At 39.9% G+C, this 26,593-nt stretch overlaps 1 protein-coding gene across 3 annotated transcripts in view; it reads left to right on the plus strand.

Moving 5' to 3' along the window:
* Positions 1 to 26,593, plus strand: part of SMIM14 (small integral membrane protein 14) — a 55,577-nt gene that overhangs the window by 11,194 nt on the left and 17,790 nt on the right. Inside the window, exons 1-2 of one of the 3 annotated variants that reach the window (XM_039550533.1) lie at positions 3,006 to 3,094; positions 17,916 to 18,026. In XM_039550533.1, the coding sequence (XP_039406467.1) occupies positions 17,952 to 18,026 (75 nt within the window). In that variant the 5' untranslated portion in view covers positions 3,006 to 3,094; positions 17,916 to 17,951. Of the gene's footprint in view, positions 1 to 3,005; positions 3,095 to 3,165; positions 3,308 to 17,915; positions 18,027 to 26,593 lie in introns of those variants that run through there. The other 2 variants (XM_010401776.4, XM_039550532.1) reach the window with 2 other exon arrangements.

Here is a 26,593-nt window from a genome sequence, read left to right on the forward strand (position 1 = left end):
GAGTCTGAAAACAGCCTCCATATCAGGATCTTGTTTTACTGCTGTATTGTGCACTAAATTTGTGTGTGTAAGGGGAAGCAGATGGCTGAAGCCTGGGAGTAGGAAGCTGAGATAGAATCAGTGCCTGCAATGGCTTGTTCATTTGCCCGTGGGAACCAGGAGGGCCAAATTCTGAGGGATGCTCTGGCAGAATGTTTTATGTAAAATACCCAGCTACTTCTGCTTACGTGTACATTCTTGCTGATTTGAAAGCAATAAGCTTATGCATTGTTTCTCTTGTTCCTGGTCTCTTCTTTCTGTGGTTCCTGTTGCCTGCCCCTCTTCCTTGACAGTTCATCCTCTGAAGTTTCATACATGAGGATAACCCTTTCACAAATCCATCCTTCATTAGGCCCATCAGCTTCCCTTATTCCAAGAATGCCAGTGAAAACATATGTTGAACAAAGAAAAATAATCAGGACAATAATTGCTATTTTGCTGTCAAAAAGTGCAAATAATGCAGAATACTGAAAAACCCTCAGCTTTTCACTGAGACCAGTTATGTAAAACTATTTCCAGATATGCTGAGCTTTTCAGTAACAATATGGGGTGAAGAAATGAGAGTAGGAAGAGGTAGTTGTATCTCATCTAGGGGTGCTCTGGCCAGCCAGGTAGTGCTGCTTGCACACCTCTTCAAGACACAATTTCAAGACATTACCAGACATAATGCAAGTACCTGGATGGGATGATGTGAGAAATGAGCCAGAAAGATGGGATGTGCTGAGGTTTGAGGAGGCTGCATTTAATTCAAAGTGAGGAAGACATCCCAGCTCTAGTTGTAAGTGCCATCATTGCATACTGCTTTCTTGTAGATCACTCAGTTGTCATCACCATCAATTCCTGCCTCTCCTATATAGACTCTTTGCAGGCTCATATTATTTCTGACAAGGCATCTCATGCTGCTGGTCCAGCTCACTTAGTCTTGCCCTTCTAGTTCTAGGATTGTTCAAATTCAGTTCTCCAAGAATCAATCACTGAGATTCTCTTCTCAATTTCCATGGTTGCTCCAAGAATGCCTGCTATCATTTCAGCAATTTCTGTTTGACTTTGTCCAAGAGCTATTTGGCAAGAAAATAGATGTGTTTGGCATTCCTGCCTCAGCATGGCAGGAGAAACCTTCCTCTCTGCTATTGTGTAGTTAGCATTGCTCTCCTCTCTTGTTTGAGCCAGGACTAATGGTAAGCTGTGTCTGGTTTGGGGATTTCAGGATCTCAGATCTGTTTTCTAGAAAATCTGTGTAGGAGGTGTGGGAGACAGACATCCAAGACTGCTTAATGGTGTTGAGAAGCTGCCTTTGCTTGTTTCAAGGGTGGCTTGTTCCTGATGAAGGGTTAGGAGGATGGTTGAGGGAGAGCTGGAAGGACAGATGCAGCTAACAGTTGATCATTCTGCCTATGACTACCATCTGACACCATTGTCTGGATTAGCTTAGTGGTTGGCCAGGACAAAGTATACTTCAAGCCAAGTGTACCTTGATATTGATGATGTTCATGGTTGCAGTCCAAACTCCTGAACAGGCTGTCAAGAAACCTGTTCTCCCAAGAAACATTGTAGGGATATAGTTTCATATTTCCAAATTAAAGATAAATTTTAGCATCCCTAGTGCCTTACCAGAGGCTTAATTCCCTGGATTGAGGTAAAAAAGATGATACAAACTCTGCATAGTTTAGCTTTTTTGTGTGATGGCCTGGCTTTGTGTCAGTGCCTTGCCTCCCTTTTCAGTATTGCTGCTGTTTAGTTGGGTGCTAAGACAAGAGAAAGGGCTGAAACATGGGATCCACAGCAAATCAGGACTGTGTGGCATTGCTAGACAAAGGTAGCCTACCTGCTGCCTCTCAGAAGTGGAATGGATATGTCCAGGGCCAACCCTAACTGAGCAGAGTTAGCTTACCTGCATCTTTCAGAGAGAGGTGGCTCTGCACACCAATGATGGTTGGACATGCAAGGCTGCCAACTGGCAATACATCCAAGACTTGGCAAAGCAACATAGGCTAGACACCCAAAGTTTGAAAAATACTTTCAGGAAAAAAGCTGTTGCCATGAAAGGAGGCTTGAAAACCCCATGACAACTGCAAATAGTAATGAGAACAGCTGTATGTGGGTCATATCAGACAGTACAGCAGTGGTCAGAGGTACCAACCTGAGAGCACTTGCAACTTCTATCCAACCCTCCTTTCTCACTCTAATTACAGTACTGTCCTTGTTTCCTGCCTTGGAGGAGGTAACCCAGCCTTGGAAATACTGTGGGGACAAGATTTTCTTCTCTGTATAATCCCATTCCATTATTGCATGGTATCAGTGTCCTCAAGACAGGATGTGGCCCATCTTTCTGTACTGGGAGCATGACACCCCCTCTCCTTGGCAGACTGAGAGGCCACAATCTGAAATTTTCCTTTATAACTTCATTCACAGCATTTAAATACTTATTTTGATGGATGCTTTAATTGTTCGGAAGCCCGTGAGTCACGAGCTCCTGAACAGGCTTTAGATTTCTAGATGAGAAACTACACTGTAAATTCCCTCGTACTTTGGTGGGGATGGCTGGGCCAAGCAGCCGAAGTGACCGTGTTTGTGACGGGCCGCGGAGCCCTGGCCGCGGGGGCTGTGGCGGACCCGCAGGCACACCTGGCCCCAGAGCAGTTCTGTCCCTGCATCTCTCTGCGCTAACCTACTGGAGCTTTATTTTATGGCCGACGCGTTGCTCAGCACTGCGGCCGCCCGGCACGTCGCGCTACCGCGGCCCCCGAGCCTGGCTCGGCCCGGCCCGGCCCGGCCCGGCCGGACAGCGCAGCCCGGAACGCCACTGCCTCTGCCCGCAGCAGGGCTCGGGCTCCCGTGCCGGGCGGAGGGGCGGGAGCGGAGGGCGGGACCGCGCGGCGCCGCCCCGGCCCCGCCGCCGGGAGCCGGGATCCGGGATCCGGCAGATCCGGGTCTCGTGGCGCGGGCTGACGTGTGAGCCGGCCCGAGCCGCGGGGCCGAGCCGCGGGGCCGCCCCTGCCCGCCCGGCCGCCCTGCCCCCGCCCCCGCAGCCCTCCGCGACGGTGGCCAGAGCACGGTGAGCGGGGCCGCCGCGGCGGGGCCGGGGAGGGCGCGGGCTGGCGGCGGCCGAGGGTTTGTGCGGACACCTCCGCCCGACCCTCCGTCCGTCGGGCGCGGCGCGGGCCGGGGAGTGGCGGCGGAGCCCCTGTGGGGGCTGCGGGGTAACTTCAAGCCTGTTGAAGTACGGAAATGTCCCCGCCGCCGGGCGCTTCGCCGGGTGCCTGGGAAGGTAAACACCGGGAGAGCAGGAGCCGCTCCGCTCAGTATTGGGCAGCTCTCCTTTTTTTTCCCAAACCAGAAAAACGTCGGCTCGTCTTCTTAACAGCTGGTCTGGTTGTGGTTTTTCTGGTTATTGGGGGTTTTAGTGCGAAGTGCACTCTTCTGTCGATTTTCCTTTTTTTTCTTAAAGGATCTCAGTCTGATACTTTGAGCCGAAGAGGGTTAGTTTTCTCTCTTTAAAGAAGCTGGCAGTGGCATGCAGACACCAGGGTTATGTGCTCCCAGGCTGCTCCCCGCTTTAGGAACAGGGTGCAGCCGAAGGGGGAGAGATGAAACAATGTAATGTGAAAGATAAACAGTATCACACTGCCGTTAATTTATTAAAGACAGGGTTACTGCCGGGAACTCTTCATGGGTGCTCGAGTATGTGATTCCTGGGGAATCCACGGGGAAGGGGTATATTGGCCTTGGAGACCACAAGATACGGTTATTTCTCTGCTGCTGTTACTGCGCTGGGTTCCCCAACTGTCCTGCCCTGCAGCTCAGCCTCTGCCTTCCGTAGCAGTTCTGAGGCCTTGGCTAACCAGCCCTTCTACAAGAATGTGGTGCAAGATCTACATCAAAAACTTTGGTTTCCTGGCAAACACCTGTTTGTCTAGTCAGGTGTCTTCAGGATTGCCTTTTAGATTGTAGACTATTTGTGTTGTATACTGTCTGAACAACCATATCTGTGCAGATATATAAGTCTTGAAAACCATCTCCAGTTTTTAGAGGCAAGGACATCTAACATTTTGGTCTTTATAGGATTTTACATTACTGTTGTTAGTGTGCTTACTGGGGATGGTGTGTATCTTTAGTGAGTAATAGTGGGTTATGTATTAGAAGTCTTTAAATGCTTGGCTGTTAGAGTGCTATCCCCCTTTACTCATTTATGTTACATTCCAAAAGCAGACATAAGCTCAAAAAATCAGAAGCGTGAGAGATCAGTTTCACTTTTTTATTTCTTCCTATATCCGTGATAAATTCATCCAGTTCCTGTGACTTGATGAGATGAAAGAAATCAGTCTTTGATTTTAAAAAGTGACCCTGTTGCTGACAGCGAGGCTTGAAATGGTAGAAGCAGTTTGCAAAATAAAAGTAATTGTAGTGTTAGCAGTACATTAGTTGGTTCACTTCTTACCACTGTTCCTTCCCCTGCCACTGTGGTGGGTGAGTCCAACATTTTTGGTTCTTTTTGCCCTTTGTAAAAGACAAGATTTACAACGTTTGCCTAACTCTTGTGTGGTACAGAGTTCTGTATTTTAAGTCGTTTAAGGTCATTTCGTATAAGGAGCTAAAAAACGGCAAAGTTCTACTGATGTGTTATTGGTAACACTGAGTTGTTGCATGTGCTTCCCTGACAGGCAGGGACATCCCTGACCCACTCGGGAGCATAAGCCCCGAGGTCTACCGTAGAACTGAGATGATGGTAGCAGCAGTTATGTAGCTCTGGGTAGATCTTTTTTTAGCCTAGTTAGATAGTATTTTGCTGACTATAGAAATAAATAGACAAGGTTCTATGAAATTCCTTATATTGTGCAGATTGTGATGGTTTTGCAACACCTTACGTAAACCACAATCAAGTCCATTAAGTTCCAAGCTGCATGGCCCAGTTACATGACCAATATTCTGCAGTCCATATTCTTTTGTTCTAAGGCAAAAAGGAGAATAATACAATTGTTGTTAAAGAAGTATTCTACATTTTTAAAATTTCATTATGTTTTAATAATTTTGAAACTATTTTACCTGCTTTCAAAAAGTTAGTATTTGGTTTTGGAGGAAGTTAGTTTCTAACTGACTTCTGGTTTTGTTATTAACTTCTCATTTCCTACCTTCATATATTTAAACTTCAGAATAAGTGGTGTGTGAATGTTATTTGCATAACAGATGTGTAATAAAACTATGTTTGTGTTTCAGAATTTTCCCTCCTAGATATTATAGGTACTTGACATACATTCTTAAAGACGAAGTTTTGTCTCTGCTGTAGCTTGTCATACCAGAATTTGACCTAATATGAGCCTTCACAGGGCCGGTGCAATGAAAGTAGCAAGATCTTCTCTTCTTATAAATGCATGTGAATGGCGAAACTGTACAGTGCCCTGACAATACCAAGTATCAAATTCTTACTCTGTATGTTTTGAGCATTTATCAGATTGTTCATCACAACAAATACGAAAATGTTTTGGCAGATGCATTTATGCATATAAAACTTTATGTCATCTGCCCATATTCTGCTTGGAACACAGCTCAGAGAGCCTGTGAGCCTACTTTGCATACGTGCTGTTAAACACTCTGCATATTTGCATTTACATACCTGATATTATACTTGATATTAAACACACTCTCTGTTTTAGCTTCCTAGGTTAGAGATTCGATTTATGAATGCATACAGATCTATCTAGTTGTTAATGAGGCCCCTGATTCTGCAAAATGCTGATACTTCTTGTAAAATCCAAGTACTCCCAAACCCTCTAGAAGTACAGTGGAAGCTAAGAAAACTTTCTAGGGCTCTATCACAGAGCTGAATCTTGCAGTCCTGGTTCAGGAAAAAAGAAAAAGGAATTTTTTTCCCAGAAGAGCTCCTTCAGCTTGGATGCCTTGACTCATCAACAGCTAGCTTCCCCAGTTCCCAATGAGCCTCATTTGAAGTAAGACTCCTTAGCTCCTCATCATGAATGAATACAGTCGGGGATATGAGAAGGATCAGCGTGTGTTAGCTGTGTTAATCTTACTTCTGCTGACAGAACAGTAGCTCTGCGAGCAGTACAGTGGAGAAATATGGTTTTATCCTCTTCCCTATTCCCACTACCTATTCCATACTACTGGCTGAGGCTGAGGCAAGAAAAAGGTCCCTTAGTGATGATTGATAGGGCTTTTCATGAAAGATTTGAAGATGCTTGGGGGAGCAGCCCCTGGCATGATTGAACAATTGTACATTTGCATTGTTGTTAATTGAACAGATATGCTTCAGAAGCTTTCATTTAAGTGTCTAACTGGTATTTTTACAGATAATGGAACAAATTAGTCCCATTTGGGTGGGAACAGTTAGAATTACGCTTGATAAAAGTTTTCCTCATTAAGATTAGTTCTGATTCTTCTGCAGCTTTGCATGCATTAAAAAGCATGGCTTTCTTGAGCTAAATATAGTTTCATTCTTACTTTATAAAGCTTCTAGACAAATGTCAGATCCAAAGCACTGAGCTGTCCTCAGAAAGAAACGATTTTTATCAGAAAAAAACCAGAAAAACTGGACAAAAATGTTGCACCAACCACTTACATGACGTAAGCAGCCGCAGTGTTCATTTACTTTATTTGTTGAATCTTTGTCAAATACAGACCTCTAGTATTATAGCTTTGGTCTTATTTTTTTCATACATTCACATGTGTATTTTCATGTATTTCCTGTTAGTTAATAATAAAATCTTTATTTTTAGCAGGGCAATATTTTTAGACAACTTGATAAAATAATTTATGTATTTTTTTCACACATTAAGAGGTTTTTTTACCTAAATAACAGCTGTCTGAATGAAATTACATGACTATGTGAAGAACATTTGGGGTTCTTCAAACAGTTAAACTAAATCAAGTGTGAAAGAAGGGTTCCTGATGTGAGCAGCCTTAGTTTAACAAGAATTCCTGTGCAAGTGATTATAGTGTTGTTAGGGGTTCCTCATCCTGGTATCTAGATGAGACTGATCAGATGTCACCTGTAATTAAGCACCCCTGTTTGAAAATACTAGGTAAGCTTTTTATCAGAGAGTTCTGCGAAATCTAGAAATATTCTTCTTATTATATTTCTTATATAAAAGAGACTTTTTTGAGCCATGGAGATTGTCAGATGGTTTAGTTTCAAATTAGTATGTGGAACAAAACTGTCTAAAGATGAAAGATGCATATTTTTTGTGTGAAAACTGTGGAGCCAAAGGTAAGATGTGTGTTGTGAACTAATCCTGATCTTGTGAAACAGTACCATAGGTTTTTGTTGTGCAAATTAATATGGATTTAAAAATCTGTTGCTAGTAGGTGCAGGGGAGAGTTGTGTCATTTGCATAGCACTTTCCTTTTGATAATCTAAACTAGTCTGTGAGTCTGCTGAATTAGATGGATGATAGTCTCTGGTAAAAACTGGGTCATCTGTTAGCTAAGCATATGTAAATAACCAAGTCCAGAAATCCTGTTAATTGCTACAGATTCCCTCTGGTATAAGTACTGATTTAAAAAATTCTAATTGATAAGCTTCAAATTGTTTACTGCAGGTATGTAAAAAACTTGATTCAACTTCCATTGAAGTTGAAGATAGGCACCAGCTAGCTTCAGATAAAATTTGATCTGGCCTGAAGGGGTTAGGAGTAGGGCTGCCAGGGAATAGAGCTGCTTTCATCTGAAAATTGAAAATCCTGCTATCTTTCTCAGCATGCTGCTACCCTGTTAAATCTGTTTGCTCAGTGGCAAGTGATTAGAAACATATGTCATCCCTGGAGAAAAAAAAAATGAAAGTATTCCAAAGAATTTCAGTATAATTTTGTGTTTGTATGTGATCAGAGTAACATTAAGGAATAGTGTGTTTTTACAGTTTTAAGGATTTAGTAAGGTATTTTGTAAAGTAAACAATTGTACTCTTAATATATTAGTATAAAAAAGCTTAATAGCTCATGGTTTAGGACTGCATTTGCTGCCTCAATATGGTGGAAAAAAATTCATTTTTATTTGTTTTGAAACAGTATGGTTTTTGTAAAGGAGTGAATAAGAGACTATTTTTCATGTTTAATTTTGCAAAGAGACAAAATGTCTAAAAATTTCTGGATTATTAACACTCAAAAAAAGAAATTTGAAATAATGAGTTCCTGCAGGTCACCTGAGCTGCGGTAACTGCCTGGCTGCTCATGGTTAGCTCAGGGCCCCTCTGACGTGTCTCAGCATAACCTTTTTCTTTTACAGACTGGACAAAGTCATGTTTCAATGGCCAAACCGAGCACAATAGGTTATATACTTTCTTACAGGAGCATACTTTTTAAATACTTTTTAAAGTAAATTATTCGTTTTGTATTATGAAGCCCAAAAGTTAAGCGCGAAACATCTCTCAGGCGGGGTAATCAACAGCAAAGTCAGGTTCCCTGTTCTACTTCCAATGGGGGGCTGGTATGAGAGCCTCACCTCTGCCATTTTCCATCTGCAAGGAATACTCTTTTTTCTTGCTTCCCTGCAAAAGCAGGTCTGCCCCCTGGAATGTCTGCTCCTCTTCCATGTGTAGCCACTTACTCAGAATCAGGCCTGCCAAAGCAACGCAAGCCTTTGGCCCTGGCTGGCATGGCACAGCATGGGTGTCCTTGCAGGGCTGGTGCAGAAGTGCTTCCAGCAGCGTTTTGGGGTTCAATATGTGTTGCTTCCTGCAGCAGTGCATCACTCACACAGCTGCAGGGGTGCTGAATTTAGGAGATTGGCAGTTGTTTGGGAATGGGAAGAGGAATGTCAGCAAGCATTGAGGCAGTCTGTAATGCCAGATACTAACCAAAAGCAGGAGAGTAAACAAATTTGCCTAGGTTTTCTGCTTACTATTGAAGTGGAAGAACCATGAAAGGCAGTGGGAGTTCTTGCCTTACTGAAGACCACAGGAGAGGGCTCGCAGTTTGCTCTGTAAACTGGTTGAAATATAATGTGTGATTAATTTTACAGAGGATAACTCACCTTTTTGCATTAACATATGTGAAATAAAATGATTAATAGCCATTAGTCGCTCAGTGCAATAGGAATAACTTTGTTGTCCTAGACCATTGTCAGTCTCCTTCACTAGAAGAAGCTGAAGCATTTACTTAGCAGAAAGAGGGTATTATTCTTGGACAATATTCTGTGTCATTGACATCTTGTCTTAATTAGCTTTCATATTCCGAGAGCTTTCTTTCTGAAAATGTCATCATTTTAACAAAAGAATGACCAAAACTGACAGCTGGAGTTTGGTAATAACATTCTGTATCAAATATCAGTAAATGAATTCTAAAATAGCTGGACTTCTTTTTTGGTCCATGACTGTATGTACATAATTAGCTCCTTTTCAAGTGTTGCCCAGAGGAAATGTTGAGCCACCTGCATGGGAATAAGTAAATAGCTTTTTTAAATCTTGGTGGATCTTACTTAGCTCCCTTGGGGAGTTCAGTTTTGGTCACTGACATCAGCCTTATTGCCTTTAAAGCCTGAAATCTCTCTTTGTCCTGATATACTGGGATTTGGCCATGAAAGGGAAGGGGGGAAAGAGTAATGGAACAATGAGGAGTTTCAGTGTGTGGGTTCTTGTCCTCTGAGAGTTGTACTTGACACTGACAAGACTTAACTAAGCTGAAAGAAGCATCTGTATAATCTTCTGTATTTCCCTGATATGCCATTCTGTGTTGAACTGATGCACCTCAGCATACCTGTCACCTTGGTTAACTTAGCCCAAAAATAGTAAGTTTCCTGCCAGGTTCTTATTAGATCCTGCCACTCTTTGAAGGGGTGTGAACTTTTTCACATACTTCAGTTTGAGACGGGTTGCGATGCTTGGCTGTGAAAGGGCTTTGACCATTATTATAGGTAGTTGAAGTTTTTATGCTGTGATTCCTGCTTCACTGCTCTAGGTGCTAGCACTGTTGTTGTCACATTGGCTCAGAAGAATATTCTTCCCCACTCAGAGCAACTCCAATTGTCCACTTCAGGGTGAAAATGTTAGCAATGCTCAGAATGTTGTGGTGGTCACAGTAGTGAAGTTGTGCTGTGGAGACAAGGGATGTATCAGTGCTCCAGTAGTCTTGTAAGACCACTAGAAAAAAACCATCAGGGAGAGCTTTACCACTTACTTCTCACCTTCATGTCTGTCCCTGCTCAAAAGCTCCTTCCCTGGTTTCAGATGTCACTGCAGTATCCTTTAGTGGCTGGCTCAGCATTTCTTAGTTTCTTTGGCTTTGTCCTATATTTAAGGAGCTGTTTTGTATTTTATTCGCATTTTTAAGAAACACCAGATGAATGACACTGGAAAATTAATTCATTGTTTACTTACAAGGTGGTTTGTGGGAGAGTAGCAAAGTTACCCAACTACTATGCCTTGAGCAGGATGTGGCTGGGTGAGCATTTCCCTTGCGGAGCTCCTCCTGGGGTCTCCAACTCCTGCTTGACCAGTGTCAGTCAACTTGGTGTCTCTGTTGAATCCAACAAGAACTCCACTAGTTGCATCCATCTGTGTGTGTGGGTAAGCACAGACTTTTCTATGAGGAAAGGAACTGGTTTAGCTTAATCTGCATTGAAGAGTTAATCTTAGATCTTGTTAATTATCCTGAGAAAAGTTGTGCAAGAAAATACTTGCCAACTCATTAGGCTACTGGCTGGAAGTCCAGGGAGACAGGCTGATGCTTTCAAGTACAAAACCAGCTGCTCTCCCCCCACCCCCTGGAGTTAAAAGGAGAGTGGAGATGATTGCTTTATACCATGAAAGTGTTGCTATGTCTAGGAACCCACTTTGGAATCAGCCATCAAAATCATTGCAGCTCTTTTCCCTAGAAAAGCTAAATGGATGATCTGAACTGGGACAATTAGTTGAAGAAAGCTGTAATTGAAGCCACACTTTACTGTGGCAGCTCTCCTTCTGGCAGAGCCCACAGTTATATCCTGCTGTTTTGGTTTTGCTGCCCAGTCAGCCAGTTGGTTTTCTTTTGTCCTGAAAATTCAGTTTTATGCCCAGGAGGAGGCCTGGTAAAAAAAGATCATCAGTAGTCCTCTAGAGATCTGTTGTCAAGCAGAACTACTAGATCCTGGTGCACTAAATCCTATGAGAGTCATAGTATTTGTTCCAGTAAAAACAGGGTGCAGCTGTAAGTGTGAAAGAGATGACGAGAGAGAGCTTCTCTTGGTTTGTTAATAAAATCCCTTATAATAAAAGGGATTAAAAATTAATATTATAAAAAAGCCAGATATAATGTTGCCATGTTTTAGACTTTAGTTCTGTGAGGGAATATTTACTTGAACTATCTAAATTACAGTAATAGAGGAGAACGGATCCTTGGAATGTTTTAATTAGTATCAATTAGTATACAAGATTCTTCTTTACAAAGGCTATTTTTAGCCTTGTTTGAACAGTGGAAGTTTTCCTAGAAAACTTCAAGCTTATTTTTGCTAGTTTTATAACCCTAACAATTTAAAACTTTTGTATAAAAAATTAAGACCATTCCACTGGTTTCTTATGCCAGGCCCTTGGCTTCTGGATTAATTTCAATTTAGTGTGGTGTCTTTGTCTTTAGTGTGGGTTCTGTTGCCTTAGAATCATGCACCCGTTAACTTCAGACAGAACACCATTTATTTATTTTAAAGTACTGCTTATTTTTCTCTTTTTTTTTCTCCCTATTCTCATAGTTCCTTTTGTGAAGTTTCTTCCCTATTCAACTACTAATGCTTTTGTTTCCTTACACTGTCCTGGAGTTTTATCCAGTGTTTAGTTATTCCCTTCCTTTGCTTTTTGAATGGCTCTGCTACCATTTTTGCTTTGTTCCTCCTTTATATCACTTTGGTGATAGGAAATGTGTTGCAGTAGTAGCAATTGAACTAGAAATTTCACAAAGCTGTGTGCAGGTGAAATCAGCCAGTCCTATGTACACATACATCTGTTTGACTTTTTAAAGAGAAAACTCCAAAATCTATGCATATTATTTTCCCCCTCTATGCTCCAATCCATTCTGAAGAAACACATGATGCAGAAATCAGTGGATAAAATTCTCTGCCCTGTCTTACTCCCAAAGTTTAGCTGTACGACTGAAATAATGGGAAGTTAAATAATAGTCTAGTGAGTTGGATGTAGATAGTTCATCAAAAGAGTAACAAAATACTCAGGATTCTAGGGGAGGGTGGGTGTGCATGAAGTACAAATACTACAAAACATGGAAATCAACGGGAAAATGCATTATATAACAAATACAGAAAATTCCGAGTTTGTCTGGGATTCACTGTTTTTGAATATTTTGGCTTCTCTTGGTTAGCTGGTCACTAGTAAACAATGTTGCCCTACTGCAGATATCTTTATCTATTATTTTACTGTACAACTAATAGGTGTTGTGTTGGACTCTGTATGACTAGGCAGGGTTCAGTGGATCCACTCCCTAGAAGAGGCAGGATTAGACACAGACTTTGGAGTGACCAATTGTACCCAGAGGCATTTTGAAATGCCCAGTAATGAGTCAGCAGGGATGCCAGTTGCCCCACGAGTGCTAGCAGTACCTAGGGGGGCAGAGTGGCCAAGGAGAAGTGATTCCTATAAAAGCAGTGATCAGGAGACTTAGGAGGAGCTTATCACATCAGTCTCTTATTGCTTGAAGCAATTTTTCACTCCCTGAGTTAATGGGTACTATGGTCACAGAGTCCCAGTGCCTGGTAGTTTCCTGGACTTGATGTGCAGGATTGCAAGAGTTTTATGTTATGCTATATGAGGCCAACATGCAAGAGGTTTTAGATTCTAGAAGGGAATATTTGGAGGTCATTTGGAGATGGGTAAGATTATACAAAAGAACCAAACTTGGAGCATGCTGTGAAATAGAATAATTACAAAAAGGGTCAGGCATTGTAAGAAGACATGGATGCTAATGTGGCTTTGATGCAGGTAAAAAGGCAAGGGAACACATTATTTTTAAGGAAACCTGTATACTTTAGTAGATTACAGACAAGTGTAGGAGAGAGCGTTTCCACATCTGACAGATGAAAATGAGCATTTTATCTTTGAGGCAGTGAATGATTCATGTTTTGTGTATGGCTTTTGCTACTTTAGCCCTTTATAATTTTTCATAATGCCTGCAGAGGCAGAGCAATTAATTTGCTTTTTTTCTATAATTTTATATTAAATTTGATACATATTTTCATTTGTTCTGCTACACTTCTCCTGAACTGAACTCAGAAGCGAAATTAACTTGATGGCTTCTTAGCGTTATTTCACAATTGTGTTCCAAGTTATTGCAGTTGGCTGAAAAACAGTAGCGAGGATCTGAATAGGCTTTTGTTTCTCTTCAAAGTAATGTGGCAAGATTCTGTTACTTGCCTGCTGTGCTATGAGGTATTTGGCTCCCAAGGATTTCTTACCCTTCAGTCTTCCGGAAAATAGCAACATAGAGAAAATAGTTCTTAGCAGGGGAATCTCCAGCCATGGTATGTATCATGTTTGTGATAGTCTACATTTTAAGTGCCTGGATCCAGGAAAGAAAAGAGTTAATGAGCTTAATGTTTTGATGCTGAAGATGCCTGGTTTAGTCCGTGATAAATCTGTAGTAACTCTGATTTATTGATCATATGAAGTGAGTTTTTCTTTGAATACTGGAGTGATAAATATTTTTACGCAGTCTTTTATATGAAGGAGTAGAGATGACCAATGTGTACACTTTGGCAATCCTGCTAATCAGCGTCATGTTAGAGTAACATTGGAGGGCATTTAGAGCATGGAAAATGGGCAAAAATTCTTGTTTGCCTTCATGATAGAAAGGAATTCAGTTTTATAATTATTACAGTGGAGCAAGGCAGAGTATAATTTCTGTCTCCTGGAGCCTGCCAGTTGCATGCTATTTACTCGGGAATGGTGTTGCAGAATTGGGAAATAATGTATGGTCATTGCAATTGTTTAAAATACAGAACAGTCTCCAGGTATGAAAACCCCCCAGCCAGATTTCAGCCATAAAGACGGTGGGTTTGATAGTAGGGTATATAAAATATAACACACTACTGTAGGGCTGGGAGTGGGGAAGACAATAAAATAAACAGTTTACAATAGTTACTATAAATGAGATTGCTATTTTTTAAATCGTGAGAGACTAGAAATATTTTCCATATGGCTTCATTGACTACAATTTCAAATAGGTACTCAAGTCAAAAGGAATGAGGGGCTTTTATTTCTGACTTAAATCATCAGAGACCATCCTCCACTTCACTCCTGAATTACAGTAATTCAAGCTCCAACCACAGTATTTTAGTTTCAGTAGTTCTGTTTATGATTACCTCTTTGGGCCTCTTTGCACTGAAATGGTGATATTGACTCGCTGATGGTACATCATATTTGTCCATGTTTACTAATTCTCTCCTTTATTATGCTCTCTATCAGTTTGCTAGTCTGGAGGCTATAATAGATATCTTTTCAGCTGTTATTGTAGAGAGCTTTGGCATATTTACTGACTATGTCTTCCAGCTGTTTGTAAACCCTGTGATTTAAATACTGTGCTAGCAGTATGGCCAATCCAAAATATGGTAATTTTAAATTGAGTAAAAGACACTCTGCCAGTCAGAGGACTTGCAGGTATTTGACATTATAGCCTTACGAATTGCTGAGGTCCTATCAACTGATGTAAACCAACTCTATCAACTCCAAGGAAAACAAGGTGACGACAAACAGGAAAACATACAAGAAAAAATAAGTAAAGTAAAACTACAAGCATTTTATTTCTTTCTCCAGGTCATGAGGAAAAGAACAGAGCACATACTCCTATTTTCTTTGATAGATTGTATGTAGAACAACTGTATTTGCAAAAGGTGGAGAGCTTGTGTGACACAGCAAAGAGGTCAGAGCTGGGCAGAACAAGTTAGCTGCTGACGTGAGATCAGACAATTGCAAGTACCGGAGGCAGGCAGGAAGCACACTGCAGTTCTAGAACAGGATTTTGATACAAACAAGCTGCCTAAGAGCACTCAGTGGAGCCAAGAAATCCTGCTTTTTGGTATATAAAAGTCTTATTCTTAGACAGGGTCACAAAACGTTAATAAACTTCAAAATCTGATTACAGAGCTTAGTGCTTTGTGCATTTGAAATGTGTTACAAATAACACAGTTAAGCCAAGAATATTTTAAAGACTAATAAGGACATGAGAGTGTCATTTTACAAGTGAAAATCATCATATAGTATAGAGTGTTTCTCTCTTCTTTATAACTGGGCAGATATGTATAAAATCACTGTTTTCTTCAGTTTCGGCAAAAAATAATTGCATAAAGGGGAATTACTTACCTGGATTCTAAGCATATTAAATTAACTCAATTTTAGCATCTTTTTTAGGGGAAAACCTAGTGCTGTTCCCAAAATACATGGTCAATCTTTGGTTCTTTGCCAATGAAAGAGTTTGTTATAAGCTTGCAGGAGAGAAAGGATGATTTGTTTCAGCATTGTGTGAAGGTGGGAAAGCTTGTAAGAGATCTTTTGTTCAAAGCTTGGATGGCATTTTACTTGGTGATGCGTCTTGTGCTTTCTTTAGCTCAGTGAGGTAATTTGTCATGTACAAGTGCCTTGGGGTAAATTCCTTCTAGCGCACGTCCGCTTAAATTTATGATGTTGTATGATAGATTAACTTTTCCCATTGTCTAACCTTTTTCACTTGTATGTTCTATAGAGAATGTTAGCCTGTTTTCATTGGTGATGACTCTTACTTGATGTTTGGGTTTTGTGTAGTCCTCTATAATATAAACACTTGTCTGTTAGACATTATTATGTGTTACTGACCCCTAAATTATTTCAAATTACAATTAAATATTTTTTTGCAACTGCACTTGTTGAAATACCTTCTTGTGCATGTCAGCATTATATCCAGAGAAACTATTTTGCACTGTTTAGTAATCAGTGCTTTTATCTGTTCCTTATCCTAAGATAGTTTTAGAAACACCATACCAAGCAGAGGAGCTTATTATTCGGGGAGACTGTGCTGTTAAAAAATTTCTTCTATGCTATCATCTGGTTTTAGTGGTTCTGAATTAATTTCATGAAAGTCTAGTAGCCTTACAATAACTCTCAAAAAAAGTTATTAGATCATCTGCTCTGATCTCCTATATATTGGGGGACATTATATCTGACCTTGGGTGCTTCTGTACTTAGTAATATGTATTTTGCTGAAACATACTGAATGCAGTGAGTGGTGGGAAATCCACTGCTTCTTGGGCAGTTTGTTGCACAGATCAGTTACTGTGATGGTAAAAATGTATGCCTTACTTTTCTTTTTAATCTGGTTAATTACATCTTCCAATTACTGGTTCTTGATTAACTCTTCATTGAAGAATTCAATACTTGGGCCTGTTTTTCTTTTCTAAGGTACTTGTGCACTACATGATCATGTGATCTCTCAGTCATCTTCTCACTGCATAACCAGATTATGCTTTCTTAATGTCTAGGCAAAAAAAATTTCTTCCATCACTTCCTTTTTTTTTTTTTTTTTCTTTTTCAGTTTTCTTTTTAAAAAGTGGAGACCCTAGCAGGTTAAGGGCATCAATGTTCAAACTCCATAATTAAGATACATATATCTTTCACCTTCTTTTACTCTCTGGCTTTCTCCACCATAGTAAAGGTTTATTCAGAAGAGTAGTAGACATTAACAAAGGAAGGACTTCTGAAATGCATTTGCTTTTTTCTTCCCCTGAGATGGTAGAACTGTAATGGTGTTATATTCAGTTGAATGAAGACATACAGGTTATTCCTCTTTGTTCTAGTGACATTGAAACATTAAAATGCTCATGTGTAAAATGCTCAAGGCTGTAAGTTTTTATAGGCAATGACTGCAGAGCACATCTGTTGATTCAGCACACCCTTATCAAATGGCTGGTACCTTCATGAACTACTCGTTTTAGGAATTGGGAGGTTGTATCTGCTCTGGGCTGCTGTGTTTGTTAAGCTTGCCAGTTGTGTCACATTAGAGCCTGAGTGCCTGCAACACTAACACATGTTGAATACAGCTTTACTGATAGCAAGTTAAAAATATTTTTTAAGTATGGATTTGCAGAACTACCTAATATATCCTGAGAGTCCTCATTTGAGAGAAAGCAATCCCAGATTTGACCATAAGGGTAGAAATCCCTTGCAGTCTGCTGCATGGTTTGACCCTCAATTAAATCACTGAAAAGTTATTGGTAAAGAGTAAGTATACGTTTGAACACGCTTTACATGTCTGGTATAAGTGGTTTTAGCAGGTGAATAATCTAGAATTGATTTCCTACCATGTCCACTCCAGTTTCTTTGAACATTCTGTATTGCTAAGTGATTAACCTAGTTCTTTGATGTAAAATTAGTGTGCCTAGCTCCATTTTTAAAGCGTTTCCAAGTTCACTTTTGTACCCCTGCTGCTTGCTTTCATTATACAACAAAGATGATTGTTTCCTTTAGCAAAGAACTTACTGAGTTTTAAATTATTTTCCTGTACCTTGATCTGGAGGGAGAATGCCAGCAGTTTATTAGGGTTTAGGAGTACAAGTTCCCCTGACCTTTCAATTTGTGTATGTACACTTAAGAGTCCCACTGTGCAGATGAGAGACAAGAATTTAATCTTTGTGCTTCGTGTTTGTTAGGATGCATTTCATTTTGGTATGTGAGAAAACCCAGGGGAGACACACACAGTCTTGCAAAAAAAATTTGTGTGAGACAGTGTTTTCAGCAACATCAAAATGTAACTGCACATACCAGACTTCTTCATTCATGCTGCCAAAGGAATAATAGGATTACCCTGCTTTGTTTTGCTTTTTTCACCCTGGCATTAAATGAACTGAAACTTCATGTGTGAGTCTCTGGAAAATAAGGTCAGTTGAAAAAGAGTTCATTGTCCTTTTATTCTTATTCTTCTTAGGTGTTAACAGACAAGTTCAGGTTTATCCAGAGAACCATGGCAGAAGGTGGATTTGATCCCTGTGAATGCATTTGCTCGCATGAACATGCAATGCGAAGACTGATTAATCTGGTAAGGATAACATGAGGATATTTGGAAGGGTGGTTATTCAGACATTACTTCAGCTCTTGCAGATTTGCAGTTACTGGTGCTTTTGAATCTGCTTATTCAGTTGCATGTACAGTTAGAATCTGTGTATCCATCTTTCTGATGAGCTTTTGAATAGTCAATACAAATTATAGCTTTCTGTTTATTTCCCAGAGCTGCATTTTGACAGCATTGACAGTGTTTCTGTTGAAATGTTTCTTTTATATGCATTTTTTTCAGTCTGCATAAAGCCAGAGAAATTACCCAGCAAAGTCTTTGTGGTCAAGGTAATTCCACACATATGAAGTTCCACGTACTCATACGGCAAGATGATGATGTCTAAATTTTTAAAACTACCCTTTAAATAGTTCTGAAGTTGGGAATTCACTGATTCTGAGTTTTGAGTTCTGTTTCTTGCTATGTCATTTATAGGTTGAGCAACTTCAAGCAAGTTATGTACATTGCTCTGTGACCTGTAAAATAGCAACGTTTCTTTCTTTCTGTATTGAACTTAGTTCAATGTCTATTGAAAAAATAAGCAACAAAGTGCTTCTTTTTTTTTCTAAGTAAAAGTACATATTTTTTAAAATAACATTAACAATTATGAACTGTGAGCAATTAGGTGAACTTAATTACAACTCTAATTTGATTAAATTCTTTTCAAGATTACACTATACATCAACTTCATTTGATGTACTTCCCCTTGTTGATTTTCATAAACCTGTTTTTATCACATTTTCTTTCTTAGGGCCTAAATTAGTATAATTTTAAGTTACTGGGTACATCAGCTGTTCAAGGCAGTTGTGTGTGAAGAAGATTCTCTCTAGGATCAGGCCCTTCTTCAAGAGGTTTCTTAACAGTATTTTGGGAAGGTTATCAGGAAAATATGACATCCACTAGCCTATGATAAGAGTAGAGTTAGTATCTAAGTCCCCAAAGAATGTATGTCTGGGTATAAGGAATCATAGAATCACATAATATTCTGAGTTAGAAGAGACCCACAGGGATCATTGAGTCCAGCTCCTGGCCCTACACAGCACCGTCCTCAAGAGTCACACCATGTGTCCCAGAGCACTGTCCAAACACTTTTTGAACTCTGTCAGGCTTGGTGCTGTGACCACTTCCCTGGGGAGCCTGTTCCAATGCCCAACCACTCTCTGGGGGAAGACTGTTTTCCTATTATCCAACCTAAACCCCTCAACACAGCTTCATGCTGTTTCCTCAGGTCCTATCGTTGGTCACCATGGAGAAGGGGTCAGTGTTTGCCCCTCCTCTTCCCCTCACTAGGAAGTTGTAGACTGCAATGAGGTCTCCCCTCAGTCTCCTCTTCTCCAGGCTGAATAAGCCAAGTGACCTCAGCTGCTCCTTGTATGGCTTCCCCTTAATTTGTGTGGTTGTCCTTAAACCACTTCCACATGCATACATCCACAAAAGAAGAAACTTTTTTAAAATGGCACTTTTCAAGAGGTATATATAACTTGTTCATGCAAATGTGTGGGTTGCACTTGTATAGTCCTGGTTCACCCTGAATACAAAAACCAAAGTGTCCACACTTTATTAGTCTTGAAGTGTATCATTACAGTCATCTGGAATGCCAGAGGAAGAACTTAGAGCCAGGCAGATGCTGTACCAGTGTGTACTCTCAGAGAGCTTGGCTGATCTTACTTTCCAGAATGACTTTGCTCAGAGTAAGTGGAGTTCCCCACCCATGTCCATAACATAGCACTTGCAGAACTTGTGTCATCATGTTCTCGTATTGCACCCTAGGCCTGTGCACAGAGAACGCTGTCTCCAAAATACACAGGCCACACTAGGAGCCAAAATACTCCAGACCAGGCTCTTGCAGTGGGAGGGCTAGTCAGTGGCTGCAGCAGAAGGAGAGTGATACCCTACAGGACAAGAGGAAATGACAAGCACTTTCCATCTCACAGACCAGCAGACCCTTGGGCTAAGCATCAAAACTGGAGTTGCCAGCCCCAGATCTGTGTAGTGGCCAGCTGCACCAAAGTCCAAAATGACACCAGACAAATTGAGCATGTCTGTATAGCCAGTTCCATATGCTTTATAGGAAATGATACAATTTTCCTTTGGTAGTTCCCAATTGTGGTACAGCCAGTACTTTCTTGAAACTCGAGAGTCATTACAGGTTGATCCACTTTCTTACTGTTGAACAGTCAACAGGTTTGGTTGGGGACTGGAGAACTAAAAAGTGAAAAGGGATGTGTGCCCATTTATTGGTGTTACGAGAATTGTTCAGGATGGAAGGAACTTCAGTAGATGACCTAAGCCAACCTCTTGCTCAAAGCAAGGCTGATAGTGATCAGGTCATTCAGGGCTTTTATTCTAGCTGAATCTTGAAAACCTTCAAGGGATAGCAATTCCACAGCTTCTTGGGGCAACCTGCCCCAATATTTTATGGCAGTCTTTGTGACAGAGAATTTTTTCTATCCATGTTTTAGTTGAATGTATCATACCCTCTGCCATACAGTGCTGTAAAGAGCTGTCTCTGTCCTCTCACTAACCTCTTTGTAAGTACTGGGGACTGCTGTTAGGTCTCCCAAAACCATTTCTTCTCTGGGCCAAACAAGCCAAGCTCCCTCAGCCTCTCCTTACAGGGCAAGTGCTTCTGCCCCTGGAGACCCCACACTGAATTCACTTCAATCTGTAAATGTCTGGTGTAGAAGAGCTCAAGACTGGATGCAGTATTCTAGATAAGAGTTTAAAATGAGTACAGGAGTGTAATTGCATCCTTCAGTCTGCTTATGCAGTGTTTAAAGGTTAGTGCTGCTGACACAAAGGCAGAGAGAATTGAGGCTTCTGTGGAGAATAGTTGTCCTTACTGTGGAGCCTTTACATCAGGCCTAGCCATCCTAGCTCATGCTTCCCAGTTAGAGGCACAATTTCAAAATCTTTTGAGCTCTCCCTGCTGCCCTTACATGGATGTTTGTACATATGTTCTTTCTCAAGAAGTATTTTTTTTGTTCTCAACATGATGTTTGTGCCATATCCCACAGTTGTGTTGATTCTGAACCTTGAGGCTTCTAAACACCTGCTAAAGTGGTGAGAAAGGAAGCCCCAGGACCAAGTTCAAAAGTTGGGAGGAAGAAAGGAGGATGCATGTTGGCTGCCCTTTTTCCTTAGGCTTGTTAGATGCAAATCTAAACCAGCACGGTTCAGAATTTTGACCCCTATTCAGCATTTTTTTATCTTTTCCTTTTTTGCTAGAAGATACTGATACTCAATGGCACTGGTCAGCCAGTTCCGTTTGTTGTGGCTGGAGGATTCTGGTAATGAACAGTGTAGGTGTGTCGTGTCCAAAGTTACAAGTGCCACAAACATCTGTGAGATTTTGTTCCTGGGCTGCTCCATGCAGTGTGAGGTGGGTAAAAATGGATCTTTTGGAGGAACACTAGTTCCTGTGTTATGAATGTGAACAGAGCACATAATAGGTGCGTGCTCTTGGGCAGTCACCAAGAGCAGTCTAACAATGTTCTGCGTAGTTGCAGAAATGGAGTTTTTTGCTCAGTGTTCACTTTCCAAAAAGCTCATACCAATTAGTGCTTGAAACTGTGAGGAGTAAAGGGAAATTCCAGATTTCATCTCTCCTAAAAACCAAAGCAGATGCTCCTAAATATTTATAAGACCAAATCACTAGCTAGGATAATTTAGCAGAATCTAGAAAAGAAAAGTCTCAGAAATCTCAGTCAGCAGCCAGACTATCCTCAAGTAACCTGTTGTATGATCTCAGCAGGAGACTTGCTAAGCCATTTTTGCATCTTTAACTTTTATGCTTCAGTGAGAGTTCGCCTTCTAAGTTGCTGTTTTGTCACTCAGTTTTATACAACATAAGGAAACAGAAGTTTTACTATTTGTGCTAAAAAAACCACGTGGACACTGGTTGTCAAAATTGCTGAACCCCTCAGTGGAGACTGGGTGCCCACTACCTCTAAAAGTTGGATCCTCAAAACCTTAACTTCAAAATCATTGTGATAAACAAAGCTAGCAATCTGTTCTGTCTCTGGGTTAGAAAAAGACATCCAAACAGACTGTGTACCCAAAAGGGTTCCCTATATGTATTTAGTGGTTGATTCTTTTTAACGTAGATAGGTATAAAACACACCAGAGTACATTTGAATGGTGTTACAGCTGTCAGTACTCGACAAGATTTTGGAGCAAATTGTATAACAAGGTGTTTGCAATTGTCTTCAGACTGAGCATTATAAATGCAGAAGTTCAGAGATGAGATCAAATTTAACAGAATTATAGTGTAATTATAGGAGATGCCCAAATATGAGAATGTTACTTTTAGGAGTAACTTTCAATCCAGTAATGACATTGTGCAAAACCCACATGATTGATTGTAGATTTTTTAAACTTGCATTTGCGTTAAAATAAACTAATTTTTATGGACTAATTTGTTTATACCTATCTAAACAAACACTGATAAGAATTAAGGCTTCTGCTATTGAAGAAGTTATGATATATTCAGTCATGACTATTATGTGTAGAGTTAAAAAATACATAATCAAATACAGAGGATTTCTGTTAGAATTAACTGTATGGGAGATTTGAATGATACTGCTATTCCAAAATCAGAAGGAGATCCAAAAGTCTCCCTCTAGAACCTGAAGTTCTCGTTTTAATTTCCAATATGATAATTTTAACTTCTAGTTTAATTGGTATATTTACTTTGAAACTCTTAGAAAATGTATGTGGCATTCAAAGTATAATTTGTGGTTGAATACATTACTTTTGGGGTTTTATATAGCATATAGTTTAAATCTCTATTTGAAATGCAGACTTCAGTTCATCTGATAGCACAATTAATGCTTATACAATGAAAAAAAGCTATTGTCATTTAAACTCTTCTTCCTCTGTGTTGTTAGCAACACCACAGAAGATTACAAACGAGAGCTGTTAAAAAGTCCAGCTCTTAGTTATGTGGCTTGATTATTTATCTGTCTTTCATTTTGCTTGACTAAGCAGAGCTTTGTTTTGTTTGGCTTTTTCCTTCTTAATTCATAATACCTTGAAGATTTTATGTCAGTGAACTGTGTATCTCTAATATGCATAATATTTTAAAAGATATTTTGCTGGTTATTAGGTTAACTTGGAGATATTGTTCACACACACAGTTCTTAGAATGTTTATGTGTATACATGCTTAAGTAGCATTGAATTATTTTATGCTGAAGGTTCTATCATTTTCCTGAAGTGGATTTTTCAGGGTTCTTCTTGGTGTCAAAATATGAACATTTCACACACGTAAATTTCTGTAATATGGCCACTGTAAATAATAAGCACATATTATGATCTCCAAATAGTCATAGGAAACACTAGAAATCTAAAATTTTTGGCTAGGACTTCATAAATATCATTTCTAGTATGTAATACCCATGGCACCATCTGTTATGATTTGGTGGTGGTGTGTAACAATTTGACTATTGTATGTTAGGTTCACTATTTACTCTATGGATATAGCAGTTAATTGGGAACTTCCGTAAGAGGAAGTAAGCATAGAAGAAAAATATCACAAGACTTTCCATCCTCTGCAGATGCACAGGAGTTGTCAAAAGACAATGACAGGTCTGTTAGCTTGCATGACTTTATCTCCTGTTCAGTCTCCTCCATCTGCAAAACTTATTTTGACAAGAAGAGCCAAAGTTCAAGAGTGAGGAACAACAAATGACAGCAAGTGGTTTTATTGGGGGGAATCTGTCAGGCAAGGGGATAGTTACTTGAAAGAATCATGGTGAAGGACATTCTTTGTACCCAGAGGAAATGCTTCCTGTCTTAGTTTTAGCAAAAGACAGCAAATCTCTAGATAAGAATGATGTTGTATTTAAACCTTTTTATTTCCCATTTTTTCACTTACTTTGTAATATAAAAATCTGATTTCCTTATGTTATTCCTCTGGGTATCGATGCTCTGTGCATAGGCATGGCTGATCTCGGCCCAAGGGTCAGTTCAAGTCTGAAAACTAGACTGAAAACACAGTTTATGTGGTGGTGAGGGATAATCATACATAGAGCATCTTCCACGAAGATTGAAACCTGCTAATGACTGCTTAGAGTGGCCAGAAATGTCAGAGCAAGCCAGTAATATGTCAAGTAAACATCCTTTTTCTGTCTCCTTCTGGTGCAGTATTATTTGCTTTACAAAAACTGACTTCAGAATTCTCTCATACTAGATTTTATGAAAATGAGCAGTATGTTTTTTAAGCCAAAACATTTCTAATTCTATAATGCAAAAGGTCCCATTTTGATAAACTGCTTACAGTTCTACTTACAAACCACTGTGGGAATTGCAAACTTGTGTTTTGTTCTTCAGTAGCTAATTGCAAAGTAATGGTCCATGCTTAGTTATGTTGCTATATCAAAACTCTGAGGGATACAGAGCAAATCATTCTTTATTTTAATCTCTCTTCTATTTTGATTTGTCACTAGATTTTTATAGCAAAAGTTGCAAATTCTCAAACTATTTCAACATAATTAGTTCAAACACTCTTTCGTCATTCAAGTTTCTGCATAATTCTCTTGACCAGGTCATTTTAGAGTCTTACTGTTTTGAACTGGCATAGTCTGAAATAGTATCCAGCATAGCCACAAGTCTTGGCTGAGGGAGACTTCGTGTAAGCGGCACAAAATAAACACAGATGACTAAAATAGATAAGTGCTGCAAATGGCTGAAAAGCTCTCAAGATGTTAGCCCAGCTAAGCCCATCTTAAACCGTCATCAAAAGTGGCTTTCCCTGTTGATGTGGGCTTTTACTGAAAGCACACCAGAACTATACCAAATACATTTTTTATAAAAAGTCCTTTAAATATGAAGGTTACCCTGGAGACTTTTTACATGGTGTTTGCCCTCTAATTTTTTTATATAACAGGTGCTACTTCTTATAGTCTGTAGTTTTTAGCCAAACATTACAAGAGCAGGAAAACTGCATTTTACCCTCACTTGCCCTTTTTGCCCTCTGCATTCAAGCTGGTTCAACGTACACCTTTCCTAACAGCTCAGCTTTAGGTTGTTCATTAGGACAAAGAAACTATCATTCTTCAGAGATGCAGGGGAAAAGACTTGATGCACCTCCTAAGACACCAGGCCAAAAGAATAAGACACAGGGTTGGAGTGGCAGAGGATGAGACTGTACCTGAGTGCTCTTGCTCCACTGACTTGCATTTCCCTACCTTTTGCTGAATGCTCAAGGTGCTGGTGTTGCACAGGCTAAGGCCGCAAAATTGTATTACAGAATTCATGTACTGCCAATGGGTGTCATAACCTAGAGTCTCATTCTAGATCAAACAGTGTAAAAGGAGACTATTTTCTAGACATGTTAAAAAAGAAAAAAGCTGTGAAAAGTGGTGTCCACTTGGGTCTATAAGGGGTTAGGAATCAGGACTTGTTGAACATGTCTGTCATTCTTTACATTTCCCATTCCTGAAGTTTGTAGTATGCTTGAAACTGCTGCTTCTTAACCAATATATATTTAGAAAATAAAAAAAAAAAGAAAATCTCAGTCACACCTCATGATCATCTCAAGGAATGCATAGTGTATTGCAAGCAATGTAAAAAATCATGCATTGGAAATTCTTTCAGCTTGGTATTCCAGAAGTAATTAATAGCTAGAACCTGTATTATGAATGGCTGAACTCTGATGATCAGAGATGTGTTATGGCCATCTCTTTTGAGGAAAAATGAGAAAATTGCACTTTTTCTCTCAGGCCTTATGTGGACGTAATCAACACTCAGAGCAAACTACTTATCTTTTGGAACTGCGAGTTCTAAGTTTTCCTCAAGGCTGTCTATGTGGGAGTATCTTTGTCTTTTGCTAATATGCATCATTTTGCAGAAGATACTCAACTGTTTAGTCAAAAAGCCTATGTGTATTTTGGTTTTACAGTTTAGATATGTTTGCAAATGTCCTCTGGGGGGAAACGTATGTTGTTTGTGCACATTTTCAGATGCCTCTGTTTTATATTCTGCCTCATGTATTTGTTGTTTAGTATTGCACATAGTCAGAGATGCTGTGAGCTCCTTGATGGTCCTGATCATCACACAGTTTCATCTTCTTTTCACTGCTAATTCATTCTGCTTTGCATGCAGTAAAAGGAGGGTGTCATTGATATCACAGGTCAGCAAAATTATAAAATGAAGTATCAGTAAGTCAGGCAATTTCAGAAAAGTGAGGGAAGTGTGAAAAAGGAGGGTCGATATGACACTAAGGTGAAACAGCAATCCCAGAACAAATGGAAAAAATGAAGGGAAGAATGTGTTCCTGTCCAGATCACAGCTCCAGACTGCAGTGGGCCCTGTGACTTCTGAGGCATTCTCCTCCATAAAACGTCATGTCTTTCATTATGAAAATTAATGTTCTCCTTCTGTCATAACTGGCTGATGATTCTGGGTCTTAAGAGTTGGTTTGTGATCTAGGAATATTCTGAAATGTAGCAACCATCCTTGTCTCTCATTTGTGATGGGAGAGAAAATTACTTGCCACCTCACAGGACCAGGCTCTATATTTTTATTGCAGACTGTTATTCTCTCCTTGTATGA

Source organism: Corvus cornix, chromosome 4 (genome assembly GCF_000738735.6).
Source record: "Corvus cornix cornix isolate S_Up_H32 chromosome 4, ASM73873v5, whole genome shotgun sequence".
Lineage (NCBI taxonomy): Eukaryota > Metazoa > Chordata > Aves > Passeriformes > Corvidae > Corvus > Corvus cornix.